At 47.1% G+C, this 11,640-nt stretch overlaps 1 protein-coding gene across 1 annotated transcript; it reads right to left on the bottom strand.

Moving 5' to 3' along the window:
* Nucleotides 1-6,369: 6,369 nt before the first annotated feature.
* Nucleotides 6,370-7,876, bottom strand: LOC136547238 (uncharacterized). The gene has a single exon (XM_066539204.1). The coding sequence runs from the start codon at nucleotides 7,674-7,676 to the stop codon at nucleotides 6,630-6,632; it is 1,047 nt and encodes a 348-aa protein (XP_066395301.1). The 5' UTR covers nucleotides 7,677-7,876; the 3' UTR covers nucleotides 6,370-6,629.
* Nucleotides 7,877-11,640: the final 3,764 nt, after the last annotated feature.

The following is an 11,640-nucleotide window of genomic DNA, read 5'->3' as shown; positions in this document are numbered from 1 at the left end:
CTGTCCCATCGAATATTTGGACACATGCATGAAGTATTAAATATAGATTAAAAAAATAACTAATTACACAGATTGCGACTAATTTGCGAGACGAATTTTTTAAGCCTATTTAGTCCATGATTTGATAATGTTGTGCTACAGTAAATATGTGCTACTGATGGCTTAATTAGGCTTAATAGATTCATCTCGTAAATTAGTCCACTCCTGTGTAATTAGTTTTTTAATTAGCTCATATTTAGTCCTCCTAATTAGCATCCGAACGTTCGATGTGACACGAACTAAACTTTAGTCTCTGAAACCAAACAACCAATAAACAAGGCCTAAGAGTATCTTCGTATATAAAGGGCCTGTTTGACCGAGATCTATTTGAAATTCAAATCGTGGTAGCAAGAGCAGTAGAGCACCCTAAGTCCGTGTTTAGTTGCCAGGCCAAATTCTAAAAAAAACGCTACAGTACTGATCATATTGAATCTTGTGATACGTGTATAGAGCATTAAATATATGCGAAAAAAATTAATTGTGCATTTGATTGAAAATCGCGAGACGAACGTTTTGAGTCTAATTAAACCATGATTGAACACTAATTATCAAATAAAAATAAAAATGCTGCAGTAGCTCAAAATCCAAAATTCACCCAACTAAACACCCACTGGCTTAAAATTGGGTGAGTTGGTGTGTGTGCCGAGGCAGCTGGTTTGCCGGGACAAAAATTCCAATCAGGCCCGATGCGCTCGGCGTCACACAGTAGTTGAGGTACAGCGACGTCAAATCGGAGCCATCATTCCGGCATGTTTTTGTGAAGCACGAAGCTCTCGCAGGTCGTCTCGCCGCCGTCGTCAGGCTGTTCCTGCTCGCGAACAGGGCTCTACCCTTTCCTCGCCTCGACGCCTTGGGAGTTGGGGCCCCGGGGCCCGCCCGGGCTGTGGTGTGTAGACACTAGACAAGTCGTCGGTGTGAGGTACTGAGGTGTACTGTACGTGCTGACTGCTGACTGCCTGTGGCCGTGGTGAGCGCATGCGGGTACACGAGCGGCACGCATGCCATACCTCTGCCTGTGTCTGTCGGCTTGTTGCACCGAGTCAATGTTTTCGTCGACGCTGAGCCGCTGCTCTGACGAATCGCGCGGCTAGTTTCACACGGGCACAACCAACACCAGCCCAGCCTCGGTCGTAGATGCGAGTCAAAGCATATCATGCTAAATACGCACGCTGCAGAATTACACTCTATTATTATACTATCGCCTAAACGGCTAAACCAAACATATCTAGATTTTCTGTGTGTGTGTGCGTGCGCAATTCAATCCAGACTCCAGAGTTGGACGTGGTAAAAGAAAAGCATATTGAATCCTTCTGCTGTCTTAAAAAAACTGACGGTCTATGTGTCGGCATTAATTGGGAAATACTAGCTCGTTGCTTCGTCCATCAAATAGAGTAGAGTACTTTGTTTGGGATTGGGCATCCCGGTTTGGTGATAAACTGATAATTGTCCATGACCAATGCGATGGTTTCGTAGGACAAGCAATTAACGAAGGTGTCTGGGTGGGCACCTGCACCTGCATGAGTTTGATGAGAGGCTGGGCTGGGTTGGCGATACAGTCTGGTAGTTCTACCAACCGACTACTGACTTTGACTTTTTGATTCATCTATTTTACTATATATCTAAATATATATTAAAATAGATATATAAAAAAATCAAAATGATTTATAATCTAGAACGGAGCGAGTATTTGCCTGGGGTTTTGCATTGTTTGCATCATGTGCAGCATATATATATGCACCCTACTAATATGTATATGCATCCTACTAACTTTAGCTCCTGAAACGAGACACAGCCCTATACTCCTTCCGTCCCAAAATATTTATCGCTTTCGTTTTCCAAAAAACAACTTTGATAAAATATATATTAAAAAATATTAATATTTATGGTACATAATTAGTATCATTGGAAAGATCTTTGAATCTAGTTTTTTAATAAATTTATTTGGAGATACAAATATTGTATGTATTTTCTACAAATCGAATCAAACTTGTAGCACGAAAACCGAAAACGACAAACAAACTGGAACTGGGAGTAAATAACAAGGAACAGCTGAGATCTGAATTGCTACGCTAGCTAGGCTACCCATATAGGCAATCTGTCGCGGCGCTAGCTACGCGCACTTTGGTTTTCCTGTCCCGTACTCCACCCAACACAAGGGATCGACGTTACAGTAACAGGTGCTGTAAAGCTTTGGAACAAGCAAGGAATGAGCTGCTGCTGCTGCGCCTATTGCCCTCTTGGGTCCAGTTTAGTTTACAAAAAATTTTACAAAATTTTTCACATTTCCCGTCATATCGAATCTTTGGACGTATGCATGAAGCATTAAATATAAATAAAAAATAAAACTAATTATACAGTTTAGACAAAATCTATGAGACGAATCTTTTAAGCCTAATTAAAATATGATTAGACACTATTTATCAAATAACAACGAAAAACTACAGTTCTCATTTTGCAAAAATTTTTAGGCCTTGGAACGATGACACGAGAGGAGGACCGTGGCGTACTGCCAGGTACTCCTACTCCTTCCTAGTACTCATGTGCATGTGCGAGCATATCGTGCTGTAGAGGGTACGCTGTGGCCATGCATCCGGCGTTAAGCCCTGGTTTAGTTCGCGAAATTTGGATTTTGGAGCTACTGTAGCACCTTCGTTTTTATTTAGTAAATAGTGTCCAAACATTGACTAATTAGGCTTAAAACGTTCGTCTCGCAATTTCTCACCAAACTGTGCAATTAGTTTTTCTTTTCGTCTACATTTAATACTACATGCACGGACCGCAAACATTCAATGTGACAGATACTGTAGCAACTTTTTGGATTTTGGGGTCCAACTAAACAAGGGCTAAAGGTCGCCGGGCACCAAAAACAGATCGTGTCAACCTGTGGGAGCCTCGGCCTAGTGCCTTAGACCCTTAGTCTATATATTTTACTGTTTGCCTGCCCGACCGGATTGGACCCGACGTCCCGACCACAGTCTTTCCCTTTCCTTTCCCACACTCGGCGGATCCACGCATTGGATTGGGGGTTTCATTTTTTGTTCGTGTTCGTGGCCGGGTCCCTTCTTGAGTTCTTGGTCCCGGCTTCCGTGTAGCTTTGCAACCAGAAAATTTAATCTGGTTACGGGACACTGGAATGCGAAATCCTATTGTATTTCTCCCTCCGTCCACAGAAGAATATAATTATAGGATCCGTGTCGGTTAAGGTAGCTCAAGTTTGACCAAATTTATAGCAAATAATATTAATATTTATGTATTCAAATAAATTTATTATGAAAATATATTCTATGACTAATCTAATGATACTAATTTTGTATCATGAATGTTAGTATTTTTTTATATAATTTATCTCAAAGTTCAAATTGATTGACTTCTCGAGAAACGAGAATTACATTCTTTTGTGGACGGAGGGTGTATTTGATAGATGGTGAGCTATGCGTGCCTGTCATTTGATATATTTTCACTTCAAAGGTGTAGGTCGTGGTGGCATATAAATAATTGTCGTCAAGTTGTTAGCGAACAACCCTAGCATCAGTAGAGGGCTATCATGCCGCTGACTAACAAGTGCGGAGTAAAATTTCCACATAGTAGGTTAGTAGCCAACCTGAATTTGAACTTTGAACCCTCACTCTCTATCCAGTAACCTCCTAATGAAATCCAGGGGGCTGTCTAGTGTGTCTCTTCACCGTTGTTCTCTCGTTTTTAGAATACTAACCCTAGTATACGCTGAGTGCAGGCAGGCAGGCCATTCCCAATACACATTATATCATGTCACACTCCAACGTTAACATGTCATATAAATATAAGCACTCACTTGGTCCAAAAAATTTTATACTCCAGCAATAATAGGATGAAATAGTTGAGATGTGAAATTACCATGGCACCCTATTAATTTTTCTCTCGAATACGCAAAAGATTTGTGTATCATTTAAATTAAAATAAAAGAATTTAAACATGCGAACGTCGCGCTTCAAGTGAGCGCCCTAGGAGGTCTAGAGCACCCTATTAATTAGTTGCGGTTGCCTTGTTTATGAGGAGTCTACGTTTGGGTAAGTGGCAGGGATTAATGGTTACATGCTATGAATTAGGATAACCTCTGAAACTAACGAAATAGGACCCACTAGATTGTCTAAAGTAACATCATTTGTGGGACAGGTTTTAGCATACCAAAGGAGTTCGTGGGATTAGGCATCATTAACACCAGGTTTATGAATGTCGCACTCCTGTTAAAATGGGTGTAGAGGATATATGTACAATTGCAAAAAGAAAGATGTATGATGCAATTTATTAAAAAGCAAAATATCTGAAAATAAGAGTTCTGCCGTGAGCAAAAGGGATAAGGGTTCGGAGATCTGGAAGGATTTGCACAAAATCAGGCATAACTTCGAATTAGAGCTATTTTCAAAGTCAACAATAGCAAAACACATCCTGTTTTGGGAGGATGTGTGGCTGTGGGATATCCCTCTGAAACTAGCTTTTCCCAAAGTATATGACTATTGTAGAATAATAAGAAAGCTTTAGTTAGTTAGTGTTGGGATGGAGAAGACTGGGTGTTTGATTTTTGAGAAATTTTGGAACTAAATGGGTTATAGAGTGGGAGCTGCTACTAGAGAAAATACAAGAAATAATTTTAAATGATGAAGAGTATATAGTTATATGAAAATTAGAGAAATGAGGGGACCTACTAAAAAAATCAATATATAGGTGGAAATTTTTTGGAGAGGTTGTGTGTAACAAAATGCCACTAAAACTATATAGGTTTTTATTTCCTGACCATGCAGGACAAGATTCATAAAGGGCAACACTTAAAAAGAAGTGGAAAGGGTCCTTTTCTTTTTTATTTTAAAGAGTGGCATCCTATGCATAAAGGAAGGGCTTAGTTGGGACAAGACCCCATCGAGTCTTGGAGATTTCTTTGAAGGACGTATTCCCTTGGGGAGTAAAAAATAGCTGGGACAAGGTTTTTATCCGCGTTTAAGATCAATATTTATATCCTTATAGACTTACTATGTAAATAAGTAATATATTATATAATTAATCTAATGGTATTGTATTTGATGTCATAAATGTTACATCCTGTTCCGAACAAAGGTAGTATATCCAGTGGGAGAAATGGAGATCATACCAACAATTGTATCCAAGCGCTTGTTTAGTTCCACCCCAACTTCCAAAAAGTTGCTACAGTACCTGTCACATCGAATGTTTGCGGCCCGTGCATGGAGCATTAAATATAGACGAAAAGAAAAACTAATTGCACAATTTGGTGGGAAATTGCGAGACGAACGTTTTGAGCCTAATTCGTCTATGTTTGAACACTATTTGCTAAATAAAAACGAACGTGCTACAGTAACCCAAAAATCCAAATTTCTCCAACTAAACAAGGGCCAACTTAAACATGCTACGGATTTGAACACATCGTTGGAGTAAGGGCCCGTTATTCTTGACTGTTCCTAGCACAAGTTGCCGATCGATCCATAACATTATAGGCATAGCACACACAAATGTGTTTTTGGGCAAGCAGGAGCTGTTGGTTGGTGTTGACCCGCGGCGAAGAAAAGAGAAGATTCACAGCTGGCACTCCCTGGCAGGCAACCTACTAGGGTTCTACGAGTAGCGATGGTCATAAGCGCAGGCATCATCAGTTCCTTGCATGTCTGCCTTTCTCACGTCACGCACGTCGAGAATCAACATGAAAAGATGTCCGTCCGCTGAATTTCACTGAGGCTTCAAATCACGCAGGAGAAAATTCAGATGAGAATCCAAGCCTCCAAGGCGAGGCAAAACGGCATGCAAATGGGTGATGCATCTGCTTGCATCATCACATTACAGTACAAGAGAGAGTGCAATATTTTACTCAACATTAATTTGCACTCTGATCACCACACCAACACCAGTTGCTCTCACCCATGCAGTTTTTTAAGCCCGGGAATGTCAGGTCGCCCAGCTTATCCTACGCGGATTATTCCATCCATGCTACGCAGTGGCTGGCCTAAACCTAAACCCATGCATCAGTTGTGACAGTTTGCAGTGCTAGAAAAGCATTATAGTACGGCAGGCACAGCTCAGGACACGGGCAATTTGCCGCGAAACCCATCTTGCAGCATCCCAAATATGCATCCCGATGGAATCTCCACACAGTGTTCCCATGTTGGTGACCTGCACCGATCTGATTTTAAACACGATCCGATGCAGGGTTTCGCTAGCTAATCCGGACACGTGTCGCGATCTCACGGGCGCGAAAACGGGATCGGACCGCCCTTGCTGATTCGAAAGATACCCAACTGTCTGTCTGATCGAAGGGCATGGGACGAGAGCCAGGAAGAGAGGAAAATATACTCTCTTTTTTTGTGCAAAAATCCTTAGAATACCACCGTGTACGTACATATCTACACTTGCTACTAGTATGGAAACCTTTGTGGTTCACATGAAACGAAAGAATACGCAGCAAAATTACAAGGGGAAAAAAAAGCTGGGGAGACAGGTAAAACGGCCGGCGACGACGCTTTCTCTCCGGCGGCCATTTCTGCATCGAGCATCGTAGTCAAGATTTCTGGACGGCGCGGTGCATGCATGCGAGGGTGTGTACGGCCGGATCATGTCGGCCTGCCGCCGCGATTGGAGTTGGAGGAGGAGCCGGAGTGGCTGCTGCTGCTGCTGCCCCCGAGCTTCCGGCTGATGCTGTGGATCGCCGGGTTGGAGCGGAGGTAGCCGAAGAGGCTGTTCCGGTGGAACGGCAGCGGCGTGGTGGTGGTCGTCCGGCGCCGCCCGTCCTCGGCGGCAGCCCGGTTCATGGCGTACGGCATGTCGCTGGCCGACGCCGTGGAGCCTCTCCCCTTGCGCATGGACGCGCTGCCGTCGCCGCCGCTCCTCAGCTTCTGGGACTGGCCGTGGGGGTGCGAGAACGACGTGGAGGAGGAGGACGGCAGCATGGTGTACTTGAAGAGCGGGTCCTTGCTCCGGCCGCCGGTGGCGCGGCCCTCCGACGCGCTCCGGAAGAGGAACAGGTCCTTGAGCCGCCACTTCTTGCTCCCGCTGCCGCAGCCCCGCATCATGGAGGTTCTTGGGGGCGGAGGGGACTCGTCGTCGTCCAGGCCACCGCCGCCCCTGAACGGGGACAGAGACCGCGTGGCCCTCCTGCTCCTGGACGAAGCCGCTGCCGTCGAGGCAGCGCCAGCGGTGGGTCTGCCGGACCTGCCTCTCTCCAACGGCGCCTCCGCTCGATGATCCCCGCCGAGCGCGCTGCCGGTTCTTCTCGGGGAGCACCGAGGGCCGCCGGCGGAGGCGGAGTAGGAGGAGGAGGAGGAGGAGCTCGAGGCGTCGTGGACCAGCAGAATGCTCGGGTGCGGCGTGTTCAGCGGCCGGATCCTGCCGCCCTCGAAGAGCTCGTCGGCCGCCGCGAGGATCGGCGTGGCCTCGTGCAGCTGCCCGCTGAATCCAAGCGTGAAGTCGAACGTGGCCTCGTCGCCGCCGCCGCCCGGCGAGGCGGCGCCGTCCCCGGCGTAGCTCGCCCTGGACGGGCTCGTCGGGGCGCTGGAGAAGAAGTAGCAGTAGGCCGGGAGGTGGTCACCGCCGGCGATGGCCGCCGCGGTTCTTGGGCTGCACGGTGCGCTTGGCGCCATAACCGGCACCACCACCTCCATCTCGAATCCTCGATCGCTTCTTCGCTTTGCTGCTCGTGCTCCCTCTCAACTTCCTCCTATGTCTTTGCTTGCTTGCTCCTTTAAAAGGCCTTGGGATTTTGTTATGGTAGAGTGACGCTTTGGCCTGGGACGTACTAGTTGTACTAGACTGGTATAGAGAGAGAGAGAAAGAGAAGGGTATTCCTACTCCAACTGAGGAAGGCAGAAGGAAGCTCGATCGATCGATCGAGTAGAGACAGAGAGATAGAGAGACGTTAAAAGCCGTCTCCAAGACATCAGCCATGTGGTCGTATTCGCAACTTGGTTTTGTTTAATGCACTTGATATGAACAGTTCGTTATGAGATTATTAGTTTGTCAAGTACACACGCACACCCTTTGTTGTCATCCATGCGGCCGCGCGCGCTTGCAGATTAGGACTGTCAACTGTGGGAGCCCGGTAGGTAAACGCATGGCATGCATGGTGAGAGGGCTTGTGCTGAAGAAATAGGGAACGGTGATTAAACAAAACAATAATTAAATTAATGGTGCATAAGAAATTATCAATCGATGGGGGAAATTAAGAAATTCTATTGATTGTCTAAATGGTTGATTAGCCCGTCTGCACATCTTAAACACGCTACACAATGGTATGTCGTTTTCGTTTAGTCGGTCATTTATCATGTTTAATTAGTTGTTTAGCCCTTTTCAAAGGGCGTCTAGCTTATATAGACGGATTGATACAGCACTGGTTCACTGGTGGGTCAATCTTTTTTTTTTTTTGCTCCGGCTCCATGAGCAGCTTCACTGCTGGAGATAAAACATACCATTTAAAAAACGTTCGGTAAAACTACTTCTCATAGTAAATGTGAGAGTATTTCATCTCAATCCAATACTCACCCCTTGAGAGAGTGGGTTTTAAGGTGCTTCACACTTGAGGAGTTATTTTATTTTAACCTATTTAGCAAAAAAAAACAGCTTCAATAAAACAGGACATAAAACTCTTAGAAATTCTAGCACTACCCGTGAAGAAATGGAATGGCGAAAATCATAGACCACCTTGACATATATAATTAGAATTTCATCACATTAATTTAACAAGGCAAGGTACAATTTGATTTACTTCTCACCGTGAACTAGAGAAAAATTCATAACGATAATGCTTAAGTCAGGGCGATCGGTCCGCCTAGACGGCTTCTCCATTAAAAAAATCTGGATGCCCGTTCGCCCATCCCGCACGGCCTTATCCATCCATGCCTGACTCTGCCACGTTCGTCTTCCGCGCCTCTACCCGCGCTTTACTGTGGCCATCGTCCTCCATCCTCAGCAGCTCCGGCGCTGGTCCGTCGCCGGCCTGGCCGGTGTGACCTCCCATCGGTCGGATCGGGAGGTCTGCTGCTGCCGGCCGGCATGACCTCCCATCTCCCCCGTTGTTGTCGTTGTCGTCCTCTTGCCCGTGCGCTCGTCTTCCTCGCCTCTGCCCACGCTTCGTGGTCGTCGTCCTCCATCCTCGTCAGGACTGACGCTGAGTCCGCCGTCGGCTGAGCTGACGCAACCTCCCATCGACCGTCGTCCATCTTCCTCGGCCGCTGGCTGGCTAGAACCGGCCGTTCCCCCGCTCTGTGCTGCGTCGTACAGAAGAAAGGTGAAAAACGCATGTTGCAAGCCTATGTTTCAGATATTTCATAGATGTGTTGCAGGTGTTTTATGTGGATATTGCAAAAGTAGATCGAGATGTTGCATATGTTCCACTGGTTGTACACGTATGTTGCAAGCTTCTGTTTCCAATGTTTCATCTGTTTTCCAGGCGTACGTTGCAAGTATGTTTGTTTTGGATGTTGTATATGTTTTACACATATGTTGTAAGTATATTATTGCAATGGTCTCAAGTGTTTTTCAGGTATTTTTGTAAGTGTTTCAGATGCATGTTTCAAATGTTGCTTGAGACGTATGTTGCAAGTGTTGCACCTGAATGTTTTAAACGTAGAGCGAGTATTACATCTCCCTCATCGCCTTCGGCTGCCTCGCCTCGGTGTTTCCTCCTCCTCCCTCCTGTTCTCGATGTTGGTGGGGTGGGTCCCGCGTGAGCGCATGAAACGACGTAGAAAAGGACTGCGGGTGCAGACGTTCGGATGTCAAGACGCCAACCAGCCCGAATTCATAATGGTTCAAACACACACGAGACCGTTGTCCCTCGCTTCAACATCGACTCATATGTGCTTCGCATGCAGAGAGACGACGATTAAACAACGAAGACTGCTGACTTGGAATGGTGAATATATAATCACGTGGTTGATTGCTCCACGAGCAAGCGGCTGAAAAGTAAGTTAATTGCCGCCGATCGTGGGCACTTGTTTTTACATTGGGCGAGTCAGCGAGTGACTGACGACGGCCGAACGAGAGCTGAGATGAGATCGATCGATGGATCACCAGGGGCGGGTGGATTTTATTGTGACAGCGATCGGAGGCGGGAGGTCCCTGTCCGCGCGCGGTAGAGAAGATAAATTCAGAGAACGCCTTTCGTTCTAGAATGCGTTGAATGATTGGCGCTCTGCCGCCCACACACATGTATATTTTTTTTGGGTACTAGTTTAGGGCTACATGCTGCCGTTTTGAGAAGAACACAAGGATATAAGGGTCTCTTTCGGACGTGCGTTTCAGAGGCTCTGGGCATCAGGATATGTTGTCTTTTGGGAGTATGATCCTTTTATTTTTTATTTTTTAAGAGTAAATTACACAGCCGGTCCTTAAAGTATTGGGCGGATTTCGTCTAGGTCCTCAAACTATGAAATCACACGTTTGATTCTCTAATGTATTTAAGTGATTTCATTCAGGCCCAAAATAGACACGAGGAGGGTTAGAAGCTGACGTGATCGTCCACGTGCATATGATTTAAGCGTGGACATGGCGTATGGCGGCAGCAGAGGCGTCGGACGACGGCTATATGGTGGCGGCGCAATTGATGGACGGCAGAGGCCCTCACTCACTCACTCACTTGTTCTGGGACAGCGGCGGGCAGCTTTTCTGGGACTTTTGAGGGAGCCTTTTGAGGAGGACAGAGGAGTGAGGACCAGCTGCGGATGAAGGAGGAGGAGGAGGAGGAGGTGGCGGCGGCGGCGGCGGCGTTGCAGTTGCAGTTGCAACATCAATGCCAAATAGATTAGCAGCAGAGGCCGCGCGGGGTGGGGACGTGGACTTGGACGGGGAGGGCGGCGTCGGCTTTCGACGGGGGCAGAGGGTCCCGGGCCATGCGCTGCTCACGCCGTGGGGGTGGTGGGTCTCCCGTGATGTAACACCCTCGGTGTTACGTTGTATGGTTCTTGCTAAACATCGCATGAGCATCATATTTATGTGCATATGTGTACAACATGAGTTATAAATCAAATGTTTGACACTTGAAACATTTATGCGAAACGTGAAACAATATTACGCGTCATGTCACTTGATTGAATTTTTGTCGAACAAAAATATATAGAACGTTTAGCGATCGGCTTAGGAAGTGGTACGATATCTCGACTCCGATCGACAGCCCAACGTGCCCTCTTGTGCATCGAACAATTAGTTTGGCGTTTGGAGCATTGTGTACAAGCTTTCTAGCTGCTTTAAAAAGCGTGCACGGCACCCGACTGAGCTCTGGGCGCGGTCACCACTGGCCTGGCACCGCTGCTAGTTTGCCAGCTCACTGCTGCGCCGGCCAGGTCCCGCTGCCATGCCGTCTGCGCCCCACCACCACGCCTGTGCACGCGCGCGGCCTTGCGCTGCGTGCCAAGGCCATCTACCACCGCGCGTCGACCATCTGCCATGCGCGCGGATGCGGCCATCGCTGCTGCTGGCTGTGTCCACCGCTGCTGGCTCGCCCACGTGCGCGCGCCGCTGCGCTGGCCGCATCCGCGCTGCCACCGTCGAGGCACCCGCGCGCTTGGTCTTAGCGCGGCTGCCTTGTCACCTGCTAGCACTTGTTGGCGCGCGGGCCACAGCTCCGCGGCT

Source organism: Miscanthus floridulus, chromosome 3, assembly GCF_019320115.1.
Source record: "Miscanthus floridulus cultivar M001 chromosome 3, ASM1932011v1, whole genome shotgun sequence".
NCBI lineage: Eukaryota > Viridiplantae > Streptophyta > Magnoliopsida > Poales > Poaceae > Miscanthus > Miscanthus floridulus.
Note: the sequence above shows the minus strand (reverse complement) of the source record. Positions and strands in the feature narration are given on the sequence as shown.